General features: G+C 49.9%; 1 protein-coding gene across 7 annotated transcripts in view; it reads right to left on the bottom strand.

Annotated features, from left to right (window-relative positions):
- ATXN7L1 (ataxin 7 like 1) overlaps nt 1-16737 on the bottom strand; it is a 228333-nt gene that overhangs the window by 37081 nt on the left and 174515 nt on the right. For all 7 annotated transcript variants that reach the window (XM_032402354.1, XM_032402350.1, XM_032402351.1 and 4 more), the window contains one exon: nt 11616-11838. In XM_032402354.1, coding sequence (XP_032258245.1) covers nt 11616-11838 — 223 coding nt within the window. The remainder of the gene's footprint in view (nt 1-11615; nt 11839-16737) is intronic.

Genomic DNA, 16737 nt, shown 5'->3' on the forward strand with positions numbered 1-16737 from the left:
CTCTCAAGCCCAGGAGCCAACACCGATCAACCCGGGGGCGGGAAGAGGGCTCCTCACAGAACAGCCTCCATCCCCCTGCCAGGGGAGGCTGGGAGCCGAGCCTTGAGCTCAGGTCCTCAGCGTTTGCTTTCAGGAAGCTTGTTGTGAGCAGACCGGGGACGAGGAAATGTTGTGAGCAGACCGGGGACGAGGAAATGGCGTAGCATCTCTGGCGACCTGTGGGGGCCCCAGCCTCTGCTCCCCAGCTTCCTTCAGAGACAGAAGAGCCCCAGGGAGCGTCTTCCCTCACAAGAGGCTGTCACTCGCCCTGCTCTTTCCTTCTCCATCCCCACAGGCAGCCCCGCACCCCAACTGCCTCCATCCAGAACACTGAGCACACTTTGTTTAAACACTCGGGAGTCAGAGTCTTCACGTGGACCTACAGCAGACTCAGGAAATTCTTTGTCCCATATTAAATACGCTTTGTCTTTCAAAAAACCCATACGTGAACATCACCACCATCCAGTTAGAGACCTCGGCTCTTCCCCTACATTCAGTCACTCAACGGGTCTACCTGACCGTGCCTCATCCTCGTCTGTTGCTCTCCTGAGCCCGGATGAAAACCCCACCACCAGGCTTGCCGTCCGCCTCCTGGCTCTCCCTGGCCTCCACTAGGCTCCCAGGCACATCTGCCCCTGCTGTCCTGCTGTTGGAGAGGCTTGGCAGGCTCCCCACGGCCCACAGTCCAACCTCATGGCCTGGCCCAGCCCACCACAGCTCCTGCCCCGGGGAACCTTCCCCACAGCCCTGTGGGGCTCTCACCGCTCCCTGAACACCCCGCGTGTGTGACCTGGCTCCGGGCCTTTATGGGGGGCTGGCTGGTTCCTTCTTCGGGTGTGCCCTCCTCCCTTCTCCGGGTGAACACTCCCCCATCTGCCCAGATCCGGAAGAAATGTCCTCTTCTCTTGCAGCGCTGGCTGGTCCTTCCTATGTGTTTGGGTCACCTTCATCATGTCAAATGGCAAGGTCTCTCAGTTCTGTGTTTATGTGGCCTGACCAGAAAATGAGCTGCCGCCTGAGGACAAGGACCTTGACCAAGTGTACACGTCGCTCTGGAGTTACCCCAGGGACAAATGCGTTATTGGGCACCTCGGAAGGGCTCAGGAAATGGTCGATGAATGAATGAATGTTCTCAGTGAAGGTGAAGTCATGATAAAAACCAAACCAGCGCTCGGCCACAACAAATGCTTTAGGTAAGGACCAGCCCAAAGCTCAATATCTCCTGGTGCCAGCTCGCTGACAAAGGTGAGGGTGGGGAGGCTTATCGACCCTTCACCTGGTCCCTTACTCCTCTCATTGTCCCTTGACACTCACACCCTGACCCCCTGCCACATGCTGGCCAGCAGGCTATGCGCTTACACGGATCACGGTGCCTCACCCTCAGCCCCACTTGGTAGGTAAGGAGGCTGGGGCTCAGCAAGGTTGCCTCACGGCATTCATTCAGCAAAGAGAAGGGCCGCCACGGGGCTTGACTTCGGGCAGCTCTAAGGACGGCGCACTTGATCTTGGCACTGGCAGTGAGAAGTCTGGGGGGGTGTAGGGGGGCCGGGTCTTGGCTCGGCCATCGATCAGCTGTAATCTCGGACCATTCTCTTCATCAGTGTGGGCCTGCTTCCTCCTCTCATCACTGAGCAGGCGGGAGGCTCAAAAGGGGTGGGGGCTAGGGAGGCATCTCAAAAGGACAAGGTGCAACGCAAACATAGAAGACACAGTGGCTACGAATCTTTGCCGCTCCTACTCCCTTTCTCCGTCACGCTGTTTTCCCCCTTCCCCAGCTGTCCGAGCCTCTGGTTTCCTCCCCTAGACTCTGGTCCCTATTTCTGAGCACTGGTGTGACTTGACAAGGTCAGCCGAGTTTACACACGAGGAGCTGTCCATTGTCCTTATCTTGATCATCTGGAAACGCAGTGAGCTTGCAGCCCTTGAGATGTTTCAGTTCCTAGGCCTGCCTGTCCTGGAAGGGACACTCCTTCCCTCTGGGGCCCATCCCAGTAACCCCCACCTACTTACTTTCCTCCACCCGCCTCTCCTCTCCCACCCTCTAGCCCACTCCTCCTGCCTTGCCACCCAAACCTGCACCACTAGGGGTAAAAACTGGCCTCCCAAGGTCCCCCCTCATGTCTTGCGTGAGGGGCTGGATCTGGACGTGGGATCCAGGGAGGGACTTCTGTGCAATGCCATACTGACGAAGTCTCAGCTCCCTGACGCTCAGTCAAGTGCCTGCTGGAACATGGGCACAAACACAGACAGAGCCTGTGGCATGGGAAGCACCGCACCTTTCCCTTCTTGCCAGAGCACAAAGGGTTTTTCCTTTTTATCATTTAGGAACCACAGTTCTCCCTTCCTAGCTCTTATAGTTGGGGCAGGGACAATAATTCCATGATGGGAATTGGCACTCTGATTTCTCATCAAGAACTCCAAAGGTAGGCTATTTATACCTGTCGTTTCCTTTAGCATCAGGAAAGTCTCTATGAGGAGGGGGAAGGAGCAGTTCTATTTCACAGACTACTTCATTCATTTGCGAATCATTCATTCATCCGGATCTCTGGTATTTCCCAGCCCGAGTGGGAGCCCCGAGATGACGCCCTATGTCCTCTGGGAGCCATCAGTAACAAGCCATAGTCTTGCCCCCACTTCATGCCAACACCAGGCAAGACCCAATAAGCCAGCCTCATTTCTCCCAGGGGGCTGGGCCAGGGCCTCTCAGCTATCCCTCGCCTCTCCAGAGCACGTGTACTCCCCAAACCCCCGAACCCCCACCACATCCAGAGAAGCCCTGCCTAAGGGAAGGGAGCGACTCCGTCCCCCCACCTCACTGTCGGGCACACACAGGAGGCCAGGGAGCCTGCTGATTTTTCTTTTGCTCTGGCTCATTTTCCTTCTGGAGTAGCAGGCTCATCTCCTGCATTTTTAATAGCTGAGCATATTTAGCATTCAGCACATATGTGTGGGTTGATAAGGCCCAAAGAGAAGGCAACAAGCCATGCAAGGAGTAAGCCTCCCCCCTCTCCCACCCACATCAACGGGTTTCCAAGTATGAGTGTCCCTGTGGCTCCCTTCCTGGCCCGGGGTGGCCAAAGTGACAGCAGATGGGAGAGTCAGACAGGCCGACCCAGTCCCTATGCTGGGCTAGTCCCCTGGCTGAGCAGGGAGCTCAGAAGTAAAGGCTGAAATGTTCATTTTAGCTCAAAAGAGCCAAACAGCCATAATTCTCTCTCGACTTCCACCTGGGGACAGACTCATCTTGCTGCCGTCCCTCGGCCTTTATGGGCTCCGTGGACACCTATACGGCGAGACGGCGGGCAGGGTATTCTTTGGGCCCTGACCTCCCGTAGGGCAGGACGCAGTGGAGGGGGGCTCTGGGAGGTGCTGAATGGAGGGTGGCGGGTTGGGCTATGAGTGCTGCCGGGCAGATCCGTAGGGGACAAATCTGGTGGCACAGGGACGCCCTGTTTCTCCCTTCTAACGCAGAGTTATTTTTTAACCTCCCCAGGCACAGAAGGGAGAAAACAACATGCCCGCAGGCCATTTAACCTTGTGTGCGATGCCAGGAGGTCAGCCTGAACTCAGGAGTGCTGTTTTTTACTGCTGTACATGGGAATTTGAGCTACTTGGAAAAGGGCGCCCCTAACCTGCTGTTAAATCTAATCTAAAGGCCATGGTCCACCACCTGCACACAAGCCTTATGCTTTCCTGACCTTTAGAGGCTGCTACAGAGCTCCTTCGGGGCAGGGGAGCCTCTGCAAGGCCTGCCTGGGTCCGCCAGGCCCATTCCCACCTCACACCCAGCAGCAGCCAGCTAACCTGAGAGCAGGGCAAACGTGCTCCTGGGGGGAGCAGAACATCACAGAGATGCCAGGATCCACATTCACGCACCTGTGAATCCAAGAACCAGGGGGCCCCACCCAGAGTCACCTGGCCTAGGTGTCCAGATCTGTGCTGTGTGATGGAGCAGTCACTAGCCATTTGTGGCTACTGAGCACTTTTTTCAAAAAAAGATTTTATTTATTTGTCAGAGAGAGAGAGAGAGAGAAAGAGAGAGCACAAGCAGAGGGAGTAGCAGAGGGAGAAGCAGGCTCCCCGCTGAGCAGGGAGCCCGATGTGGGACTCGATTCCAGGACCCTGGGATCATGACCTGAGCCGAAGGCAGACGCTTAACGACTGAGCCACCCAGGCGCCCCACTATTGAGCACTTTAAAAAGTGGCTGAGGAACTGAATTTTAAATTTTTTTGAATTTGAGGAACTTGACTCAGTTATTAGAAAATGCTTAGGTGTGTTTGGAACAACCTGGGTATGAGAATTCATTTTGTTATCTCTAGTTGTTTACGAAATCTAAATATACGATTAAGTATTTCTGATGAAAATTTAGTGTCCAAACTGACACATGCTGTAAGTATAAAATACAGGATTTCAAAGACTTGGTAGGAAAAAAAAAAAAAAGAATGAAAATGATCTCACTGATTATATGTTGAAATTATAAGATTGTGGATACGTTAGGTTAAATAAAATGCCTTGTTAAAAACTGTGATCTTTTCACTTATTCCAACGTGGCCACTAGAAAATTTACCATTCCACCTGTGTCGCACATCATACTTCCATTGGAGAGTGCCAGTCCAAACAGTTGTAGATAAAAGGTTAACTGTCTCCAAGAATAGAAATCTTACAAACCCTTTCAATGGTCAGATCAATTTCAGTCAATTCAACAAATATTTACTGACAAGGGGACCATGTTTGCTGAGTGTGAGGCCCGGCAATTACTACTGAGCAGAAGGAGTGACAGGAGGTCTAACCTGGGGCACACCCCGGATGGAGTCACAGGAGAGGTAGAAATGAAGTGCCGTGGGAGTTAAACGGAGATGCCAGTGTATCAGGGGCCTGTGGGGAGGAGGTGGGTGGGGCGCAGGGTTCAAGAAGGTGGCCAGTGGGACAGGCAGTGAGGGCAGTGAGGATTTGGACCAGGAAAGAAGCGCCAGCATGCTGCAGGAAGAATCTCGGCTTAGCAGTCCCTTCCCCCGGCCCCCCGCTCTCTCGGCCCTGCCCTTGGTCCCTGCTCCTCTTAGGCCACATACCTTCCCTGGAGGATCCATGTGTACCTACAGTCTCAATGCCTGTGTCTACACTGATGACTCAAAGCTCCATTCCCAGCCCATGCCTCTCTCCTGGCTTCTGGGTCCACACATCCAACGCCACCAACCGAACATCTCCATGTGGTTGTTTTACTGCATTTCGCTTTGTCGCACTTCGCACACTGTGTTGAACAAGTCTTTTGGTGCCCTTTTTCCAACAGCCTCCTGTTTACTTTGCGTCTCTGTGTCACATTTTGGTAATTCTTGCAATATTTCAAACTTTGCATTATTATTATATCTGTTATTGGTGATCTTTGATGTTAATATTGTAATCATGGTTTTGGGGCGCTATGAACCGTATCCATATAAGATCACAAATGTAATTGATCAACAAGTGTATTCTGACGGCTCCCCTGTCCAGCTGTTCTTAGCCGTTTTGTCTCTCTCCCTCTCCTTGGGCCTCCCCCATTCCCTTAAACATAACAGTCTTGAAATCAGCCCAGTGAATAACCCCACAATAGCCTGTAAGTGTTCAAGGGAAAAAAAGAGTCACTCGTCTCTCATTTTAAACCGAAAACTAGAAATGCTTAAGAGTGTAGCGAGGAAGGCACGCTGAAAGCCAAGACAGGCCAAAAGCTTGGCCACTTGCACCAGTTTGCCAAGTTGTGAATGCAAAGGAAAAATTATTGAAGGAAATTAAAAGTGCTACTCCAGCAAACACATGAATGATAAGAAAGCAAACCAGCCTTATTGCTGATATGGAGAACGTTTTAGCGGTCTGGGCAGAAGATCAAACCAGCCACAACACTCCCTTCAGCCAAAGCCTGGTACAGAGCAAGGCCCTAACTCTTTTCAATTCTAGGAAGGCTGAGAGAGGAGAGGAAGCTATAGAAGAAAAGTCTGAAGCTAGCAGAGGCTGGTTCATGAGGTTTAAAGAAAGAAGCCGTCTCTCTAACATAAAAGTGCAGGGTGAAGCAGAAGGTGCTGACGTAGAAGCTGCAGCAAGTTATTCCAGAAGATCTACCCAAGATCATGATGAAGGAGGCTACACTACACAACAGGTTTTCAGTGTAGGTGAAACAACATCCTATTGGAAGAAGATGCCATCTGGGACTTTCGTAGCTAAAGAGAAGTCAACGCCTGGCTTTAAAGCTTCAAAGGACAGGCCGACTACCCTGATGGGCAGCTGGTGACTTTAGGTTCTACCTAATGCTCATTTATGATTCCAGAAATCCTGGGCCCTTCAGAATTACACTGAGTCTACTCTGTGGTGCTCTCTAGATGAAATACCAAAGCCTGCATGACACCACATCTGTGTACAACATGGTTTATTGAATCTCTTCAGCCCATTGTTGCAACCTACTGCTCAGAAGAAAAAAAAGGTTCCTTTTAAAATATGACTGCTCATTGACAATGAACCTGGTCACCTAAGAGCTCTGATGGAGATGGACAATGAGATTCATGTTGTTCTCATGCCTGCTAACACAGCGTCCAGTTCTGCAGCCTGTGGATCAGGGAGTCGTTTTGAGTTTCAAGTCTTACTATTAAAGAAATACGTTTCATAAGGCTATAGCTGCCACAGACTGATTCCCCTGAGGGGTCTGGGCAAAGTGAACTGAAAACCTTCTGGGAAGGATTCACCAGTCTAGATGCCATGAAGAGGGGTTCGAGGCTTCAGCGGAGGAAGGAACTGCAGGAGGGTGGAACAGCCAGAGAACTAGGGTGAGAAGTGGAGCCCAAAGACGTGGCTGAACTGTTACAGTCTCATGATAGAACTTGAACAGAGGAGGAGTCGCTCCTGCTGGAAGAGCAAAGAAAGTGGTTTCCTGAGATGGACTCTCTCCTGGAGAAGATGCTGAGAAGACTGTGGGAACGACAGCAAAGGGTTGAGCATATGGCAGAAATCTGGTGGATAAAGCAGTGGCAGGGTTTGAGAGGATGGACTCCAATGTTGAAAGGAGTTCTATTGTGGGTAAAACGCTATCGAAGAGCATCACATGCTACAGAGAAATCCTTCTTGAAGAGTCAACCAATGTGACAAGTTTCACTGTTGTCTTACTTTAAGAACTTGCCACAGCCACCCCAGCCTCCAGCCACCACCACCCCGATCAGTCAGCAGCCATCCACATCGAGGCAAGACCCTCCACCAGCAAAAAGATGACGACTCCCTGAAAGCTCAGATGACAGTGAGCTCTTTTCATAGCAATAAAGTATTTTTAAATTAAGATGTATACACTGTTTTTTAAAGACATAATGCTGTTTCACACTTAATAGACTACAGTCTAGTGTATACATAACTTTTATATATATCGGGAAACACCAAAATTCATGCGACTTGCTTTATCGCGCTATTCGCTTTATCACGCTATTCGCTTTATTGCGGTGGTCTGGACTGGAACCTGCACTATCTCCGAGGTGTCTGCACTTCATACTGCACGGACTTCCCAGTTTAATCCATCCTCTCCTTCCCACCCTAACTGCGGCCCTTCCTATCCTCCTCTTGAGAAAGCAGCAGGACCAGTCACCCCGTTGTCCGGGCCTGGGAGGTCAGCGGCATCCTGGTCTTCTCCTGTACTCCACGCCCTACATGCAGTGAACGGTGAGGTCCTGTGGCGGTTTCCCGCCTAATATTTCTCCCACCTGGCCCCTTCTGCACATGCCCACGACTGCTGCCTGTGTGCAGGATGTCCCCGCACCTCACCCGGGTTATCAAAAGCACCCTCACTGTTCTTGCTGCTTTCCGAGTGGCCCCTCAAGTCATCCTTTACACGGCTGGCAGGGGAAAGCTGCTGTAGTTGTGGGGGGGGGGGGGGGGGCTCGGCGAAGGAAGGAGAATCCCAAGCAGGCTCCACGCCCGGCTCAGAGCCTGACTCGGGGCTCGATCTCACCACCTTGAGATCATGACCTGAGCCGAAATCACAAGTTGGATGCTTAACTGCCTGAGACGCCCGGGCGCCCCTGGAAGTTGCTCCTTTAACAGCTCCATGCAGCCTTCAGGATGAAGTCCAAATCCCTGAACGTAGCACATAGAGCGGAACTTTATAATACGGCCCTGCCCAACTACCTAGGTTCACCTCCTACCTCTCCCCACGTGCACATACGTCTGTGCATTCTGTTCCCTTTGCCTGGGACCCTCTTCCCACTTTCTTAAAAAAAAGTTTAAAAAAAAAACACAAACCAACACTGTGGTAAAATATATATAACATAACATTCACCATTTGAATCCAGTTTTCTTTCTCTAGATTATTCCTACTTATCCTTCAAATTCAGCTCAAGGGTGACCTCTTCTGAAAAACCTTTCCTGAGTCCTCAGACTGGGGTATGTGCCCATCTTTTGTGCTACCAATCTTAGTTCTTAACACACTGTACTCTGTGTTAACTTATGTCTCTTTTTATTACAGACTCCCTAAGAGAGTCTGTGTTTTGTTTTTTTTTTAAGATTTTATTTATTTGTGAGAGAGAGAAAGAGAGAGCGTGCAAGAGTGCATAAGCCGGGGGCGGGGGGGAGGGGAGGTGCAGAGGGAGAGTGAGAAGCAGTTTCCCCACTGAGCAGGAAGCCTGATATGGGGCTGGATCCCAGGACCCTGATATCATGCATGACCTGAGCTGAAGGCAGATGTTTAACTGACTGAGCCACTCAGGCGCCCTGAGAGTCTTTGTCTTATTTAATTTTGCATCCCCAAGGCTGCAGTGTACGGATGTACAGGTTATGCACTGCACCAGGATGTCTGCTTGAGGAAGTGAGTAGGGGATGAAGACCATTAGCCAACAGTGCACTCTGGGACAGGGCTGTATCCAGGTCTTTTTCTATCTTGCACAAAGATGCCATGGAGGACATCAGGGGGCCCTATGTATCCTCAGGCCTTGTTATAGAATTGGTACATAGTATTATGGTAGGTGCTTATTAAAAGATGATGGATGTATGTTCTAAACAAAGGTACCAGAGGAAGACACGGTGGGGAAGCTGGGGTAATGGGATGGGACTGGAGGACTGGATTAGGGGGTTTGCAACCAGTTTGTAGAGGGTCTTTGATGTTGGGCTGAGGGCCTAACTCTTAATCCAGTAGGCAGTGAGGAAGCTTTGAGAATTTTTGAGATGACTGTGACTTAGAATCACAAAATATTCAGCCTTGAAAAGGAGACTCAGAGAAGTGAGGTGACTTGCTCCAGGTCACACAGAAAGTTCGTAGCTGAGCCCAGACTTGAACTGGCTTCTCTTGCCCCCCGGCTCAGTGCTGGCTCTTTCACACTGTTCTCTGAGGAAGCCTGCCAGAGCCAAGGCGGAGCCCTCCGAGTCTCCAAGAAAAGTCTTCCCAGCCTTCCCGACACACTCCTGGTGATGGATGGTAGGGGGCTGAGAGCCGGGCTGGCGGGGGTGTGGGGGGAAAGGAGGAGGCAGCTGCCGTCAATGCTCAGCCTCCTTCGTGGCACACCCCTTGTCGGTCTTCAGATCTGCCTACTTGAAGGTGGGCAATCACGGGCTAGCTTTCTGCTCTTCACACAAGGCGAGCGCTCTAGTTTCTGGAGCCCTTTTTCTCATAAGAAGGATTTCCCTCCTTGTAGTCCTTTCGGCTGTTCTTCTTTGGGCCCCTGGCTAATGTTCTCAGACTCTTTCAGAACCACGCTACCCTGGCTGAAGGGCCCGGCCCACAGCGTCTTCACGAGGGTGTGTGGCGCTGGTCTGAACAGAGCGTGGGGGCTGATCTAACCCAGGGGTCTCCCTGAAGGCCGGCCTGCCTCGAGACGTCTTGGAGCGTGCCTCACGCCGCTGGGACCACGTCTATCGTCTGTCATCTGTTGTGTTCATGTTATGATCTTCAGTGATCCCCGATTCTCCTTCCGGCTCATTCCTCATGAGCTCCTGGTCCAGCTCTCTTCCGCTGGTTTCTCAGTACTCTGGACTCCAAAGAAATTACTTTATCCTTTTCCATTTTCAACTTCATTTCTCTAGTTCTGCAGAGAGATTTGACTTCTCAACCTTTACCACCAGGTGGAGGAGCTCTGTCCTTTGGCGCACATAACCATGAGGATGGGAACATTATCATCACATTTTTATTGAATGTGTGCTCCGCTCCAGGCATTGCGCTTGCTGCCTTTATAAAAACTAGCTCCCTCGGTCCTCACAACAGTTCCACGGGGTAGAGCTCCCAGTAGCCCCATTTTACAGATGAGGAAAACTGAGGCACACCGGGTAGAGCAACTTGCCCAGAGTCACCCAGCTGAGATCCGCACACGGGCAGCGATGCCAGAGCTTACATCGAGACACCTGAGGCTGCCTCGGCAAGGACGCTTGCCGGCACTCTCCGAGGTCACTGACACAAGGGGGCCTCTCACTCTGAGCAAGCAGGTCCAGAGGCCACCCACCGTCACTCTCAGGCTGGACCTTCCCTAACCTGCTACATCCTCCTACTAGATGGCCCGGGGACGCTAACAAGCGGAGAGAACAAAGCGAGCCCACGAGGCCCACCTGCACGACAGGTAACTCCCCTCCTTCACAGCTGTGTCTAAACCTTTCCACTCTATCACAAGAGGCTCTCTAATTGATCTGGCATAATTAGCTCTTTACAAAGTCATCATAATTTCCAGTGAGCAGTGACAAACTAATTGATGGATGATTTTAGTCCACAGCTTTACTAGGTATGAACTTAAGTGTAATTAACTATCATTAATTAACAGAACACTTTTTCTCTTTAAATATACAAATTAGGCAGGCTCCACACTTATCCCTTGTCTGCCTTCACGACGCCGGAACGAGAAGAGAAAGTTAGTGCCTCTCTCAGAAGCCAGTCCTGAAGTGTCCCATGTTGGGGCTGTCAGCATTTGAAGACGTTCACTTTCTGTCTCCTGAACTCCTTTTCAGGTCTGGTTTCCTATCTGTCCACTCCACAGGTAACCTTTTCCTGACTTTTGCGTAAAGACTGAGATAAAAAAAAAAAATGGACCCAAAGCCTCTGATTCTCCACAGTCACCTGCAACTAGCCCTCTCCCACCCCATCAAAGGGGTGACATTCCCTTAGGATTTCCTCTTTTCCTCCCAATTACCTGCCTCTGTGGGCGGTTCTTCCAGCAGAGAGGCTTGGCTGCCCCCCGGCAGGGAGGCAGGGAGACTCATTGGGGCCCTGCCTCCCAAGGCCTCACTCCCCTCGGGGCAACTGTCCGTGCTTTTGATTATTTACATCAGTGCTTCTCTTCACTGGGGCAGAAAATTGAGAGATGACCACCTAACTGAGGAATATTTCCCTGGCACCCTGTTCCTTGACACGACTTGGCTCAGCTCTCAGGAACAGAAAGGCTTCCCCTATCAGGCACGTAGTGCTTTAAGGCCCCGTGTGCCCTCTAGGGGTTTAGGTTTCTTGTCCTAGTCCCATGTCCCAGTCCCACTGTGCTGGTTTTCTGTCCCTTCCCTCCTCATTCCCCAAATTCCTGGACTCACGCCCAGGAACAAAGCCAGAGGGTAAACTCCGGTTCCTGTGGTGACGGGGGCGAGCAGGGGGGCGCCCAACACTCACCATGGTTTGTCCCTCGATCCTTTTGCAGAAAAGACCGTGTGCTGTTTGCTGCTAGAGGTAAGGAGATTGTCTTTGGGCGTTTTGAATGGCTTTGAGGTGCTGCTGACAGAGTTCTGGCCGCTGAGACAGGCTTTTGTTTTCACCTGTGCTAACGATGTCCTGGAATTGGAGGGTGGAGTTGCTGGGGAGGGAGAAGGTCTACACATTGAACCGTGTCTTCTCTCTGCAGGGGAAGAAAGAAGGGAACTCAGCACATCATCCGAAGCAAGTGAGACTCACACGCTCATGCATACTCAAATACACAACAGGCAAAGAGAAAAGCATTTATCTTGCGGGGTCGGCAGCCCCAGAGCCCCAGGTCTGACTACGATTTTGTCTTGACATCTGCTCCTATCCCACCGATGAGGAGTGATGACGTTCTGAATTTCTGTATCACATGGCATGCTCAACTAATACCCAGGTTCTGACAGGAGGCCTTCACCAGGCTAGCCTCAGGCAAAACCACCTCCACAGGACCAGCAGAGGGGACACCAGGTGTTCCTGGAACAAAGTGGGGTAACCACACAGCCAAAGTGATCCCCAGACAGCTACACGGAGGCCCCAAGGTCCCTCAGGGCAGCAGGTAGGGCAGGACTCTCAAGAGAACAAATAGACAATTCTTGAACCTGGCCCCCAGCAGGAGCACGAAGGTCAGAAGGGACCAGAAGGGCTGAATAAAAGGGTGTTTGAATGCCAGGAAGTGGCCCGGCTTCTGTCCACGTGCCACTGCGGCCTCTCCAGGGCTCACTGAGGGCCAGGCCCCAGCTGCTGGGCCAGGACCTGCAGGAGGACATCCGTGCTCGAGGGACAAGTCACAGATGTGGGGCCTGGGTGTAGGCGGATGGGCACAGCTTCTTGAGGTTCTACAGAAAATACTAGAGTTCTGGGCAGAGATGCCTTGCTTGTTCTCACTCCGTCAGCCCCTGTGGTTGGACTCAATGGGCAGGATGAGGATGCTGACCAGGACAACAGGTGCATGACGTAAAGTCCTTAACTGTTATAGGGTAACAGGTTTCATCCACGCTAAGGAACCCCTCTCAAGAAAAACACACATTTACACATGCACAGAAACTTCGTAAACAATTATAGGAAGGAATCCTGGACCCCCAAAAGACAAAGGCTCTGAAATCCTAAGTCCCCTCTGGCTCTCTGGCGCCCACTACAGGGCCCCCCATATAGTTATTAGTGTTTCGTTCATGTGCTGAATAAATAAACGAAATGGTATCAGACGTCCTGATTGGGGGGGGGGGCACCTGGCTGGCTCAGTCAGTGGGGCACGTGACTCTTGATCTCGGTGTTGTAAGTTCGAGCCCCACACTGGGGTACAGATTACTTAAAAATATAATCTTCAAAAAAAAAAAGATGTCCTGATGGGAAGAACTAGAGATCACGAATCTGGAAATCTGGGTTGAATGCTGATAATGAACAAGGTGGGAGGTGAAGATGGCAGTCCACGTTGTCCGTCCATCACCAAGCTGGGTATCAGGCTTTTCTCATGAGTGAGACATTACTGGAGGTTAGTTATTCCAGGCACCTGATCTGGGAGAAGAAAGCCAGACTAACCTGGCGATCAGGAATGGGCCTTTGGGGTTTTCTCTGGGTTCCCTCGTATCGATGGGCTGCTAGGTTGTCTCAAGCAGATTGACTCTCGTCCTCTGATGAAGTGGGAATTGGGGGGAACTGGATTTTTGAGCATCATCTGATTGTTGGGTACTCTTGCCTCACCAGTGCTCGTAGGTTGCCTACACTGAGTTACTTTACTGGGTGGTTTTTCTTCATTGAGTCAGAGTAGACCTTGCATCCATGCTCAGGTCCCAGAACCATTCTGCTGTAGGTCTTACAAATCAAGAGCTCGCCTCCTAAGGGAGGCTCTGATCACTGTGACCTGGGTTCCCCACTTTAAATCCGTACACAGACTTTCTCCCCTGCACCAGTGTCGGCCAAGCTTGTTCTCGAAGCTCAGGGGACAGAAGTACGGGTCTCTTTGTGGGATACCTTGAAAGAGTGAGACATTTACTCCAGTCTGAACAATAAGGAGCAGTTCAAATAGGAAACACTGCTTTAATCTGTTTATTACAATTCAAAACCACACATTTAAAAAAAAATTAAGGGGGGCGCCTGGTTGGCTCAGTCGGTTAAGCGTCTGCCTTCGGCTTGTGATCGACCTGAGCCGAAGGCAGACGCTTAACCGACTTAGCCACCCAGGCACCCCTATCTTCAAGTTTTGATGAATATTCAAGAGCCGGTCCCAGGGCATCTGTTTTGATGTAGTGGGAGAACCCTGGGTAGCGAGCAACCAGAGGTCTAGGCCCCAACTCCAGCCACACAGCAGTATTGGGCATATGGCCCGGAGTTCACCACTAACAGTCTCAGTCTCCATGTCTTTATCTGTAAATGAAGAGGGTCCCTAGGTGGCTGCTAAGGTCTCTTGCCTCTCCATTACCATAAATACAAGGATACTTACACCCGCTCCTTCTCTCCTCATCCCTCATGATTCTCGAATATTACGGCAATAATTACAGCCGAAGTATTGAAATATTTTACCCAGGCAGGGTCTTCCTTGGAGGAATCTATCCTTTGTGAAATTGTACTGGCCTTTACAACCCCTGTGAGGCAGGCAGGAAGCAGCCAGGCGTCTCCACCCTCCTCACGGCTGACTGGCCAAAGAAGACCCAGAGCGGCGAGGTAACTCACCAAGGTCAGGGCCAATGGCTACGCGAGGAATAGGCCTCTGTGCCGTGTGCAGGGGCCGAGCAGCTTCTCAGGAAGACAGGAAATGGGGTGTACTGCGACCAAGATTTGGAAACCAGGAAATTAGGAAATGCAGGACTCAGAATCTCGGAAGGTCAGAACTGGATTGAAAGTCAGCCGGTCCGATCTCGTTGCTGATGGACGAGGTTAGAGGGGTTATCAGTTACCAGCCTGCAGGGTGAAGCTAGTTGGGGGCCACACCAAGACCAGAACCAAGTCTTCTCTCTTCAAATCCATAGTTATTGCTGCCCTTCCGAAGCGTCTGGCTTAGCAATTCCTTTTTTGGCAAGGGTTTTGAGAATGAAAATATGACTTTGATGTTTACCACCACGGTTTTGAAATTTTCTTCGTTTACTCACTTGCTGATCGCTTGCTCAAGCTGACACAGTGGGTAGGGGGAAAGGATGTGCAGAAATAGTCCTCAGCTCTGGTGGAGAGGTAAGCTTTGATAACGAAGAGAAATTTTGTTTTCCTAACTAAGAGTTAAAAATAATACAAGTAAATAGAGAGAGACAAATACCATATGATCTCACTCATATGTGGAATTTAAGAAACGAAACAAAAGAACAAAGTAAAAAAAAAAGAGAGAGACAAACCAAAAAACAGACTCTCAACTAGGGAAAACAAACTGGTGGTTGCCAGAGGGGAGGTGGGTGGGGGAAATGGGTGAAATAAGTAATGGGGATTAAGATTAAGAGTACACTTGTCGTGGGGCACCTGGGTGGCTCAGCCAGTAAAGCGTCCGACGCTTCATTTCAGCTCAGGACCCCAAGATCAAGCCCCGTGTCAGGCTCTGTGCTGGGCGTGGAGCCTGCCTAAGATTCTCTGTCTTCCTCCCCCATTGCTCCCCACTCAACTCGCACGCTCTCTTAAAAAAAAAAAGAAAAGCGTATACTTGTCGTGATGAGCAGGGAGTAACATAGAGAATTGTTGTATCACTACATTGTGCACCTGAAAGTAATATAACACTGTATGTTAACTGTACCGGAATTATAGTTTTTAAATAATGATAATACAAGTAAACAAAGATAAATCACAAGGAAGGGTGCCATGAGGACAAAACAAATGAGCCAGACCAAGGATTCTAAAATCACCTTCTCAGGGAATTCTGTTTAGTGACCCAGCCAACACGTTCCACTGCTAAATTCACAGAAAAAAATGAAATCAACGGATACGCTTTTTTCTTGGATTTTTAGTTCCATAAATTCTTCTTAAGTGACCAATTGGAATAACAAGTTGTAGAGGAAAGAATATTCATCAAAACTTGAAGATAGCCCTTTGCCCTTAATTTTTTTTTTAATGTGTGGTTTTGAATTGTAATAAACAGATTAAAGCAGTGTTTCCTATTTGAACTGCTCCTTATTGTTCAGACTGGAGTAAATGTCTCACTCTTTCAAGGTATCCCACAAAGAGACCCGTACTTCTGTCCCCTGAGCTTCGAGAACAAGCTTGGCCGACACTGGTGCCGGGGAGAAAGTCTGTGTACGGATTTAAAGTGGGGAACCCGGTCACAGTGATCAGAGCCTCCCTTAGGAGGCGAGCTGCATGCTTCGCTCGGCGAAGCTTTTGAAAATGGGGGGCACTGATGTCCTGGGTAGCGCGGAGTGAGTAGATTTTTCAGAAAGATCCAATTCCTATTCAGTCGTTGTTTCTCTAGTCTGGGAAGACCCGCCTGTGGAGAACTCACGTGGTTTTGTCTTTTGGTGGAGAGGGGGGCGGGCTGCTGATGGGAGCGGACGGGTCTTACCTTGTCGTCAGGACTGCTGTGCGGGTGCAGTGTCCCGGGTGAGGCGTTCCAGATTTCTAGGACAATCATTCTGCAATGAGTCCTCACCTACTCTGGGCTGATTTTTTTCTGTTCTGGTCAAGGGGCGGCCTAAGGTGGATCCTTATCATTATTTTTATTCCAATTGCCCTGCCCAGGAAGAGTTTATAGAACATTGTATTTTTTATTCACTATTAAAATAGGTTATAGACTTTAAAAAAATTTTTTTAGAGAAAAAGTCTTTTTGTTCAATTTTTCTTTCTTTGTTAACGTAAATAGACACATTAGCAAAACTGTAGTCAATTGATATTTTGGACTATTCTTTTTCAACTAACATTATTCTATTTATATGTTACTGATTCCCATACACTGGTCATTTTAAATGGTTAGGTAATATTCAATCATTGCTCTATATTATTTAGTCACTCTCTTACTATCTACTTACTGTCTGTTTTTTGGGGTTTTTTTTTTTTTGGCTTTTAAAAAAACAATTTATTTAAAAAGTGTTTTAGGGGGCGCCTGGGTGGCTCAGTCGTTAAGCGGCTGCCTTCAGCTCAGGTCATGGTC

This window comes from Phoca vitulina, unplaced genomic scaffold, assembly GCF_004348235.1.
Source record: "Phoca vitulina isolate PV1807 unplaced genomic scaffold, GSC_HSeal_1.0 scaffold4, whole genome shotgun sequence".
Taxonomy (NCBI): Eukaryota; Metazoa; Chordata; class Mammalia; order Carnivora; family Phocidae; genus Phoca; species Phoca vitulina.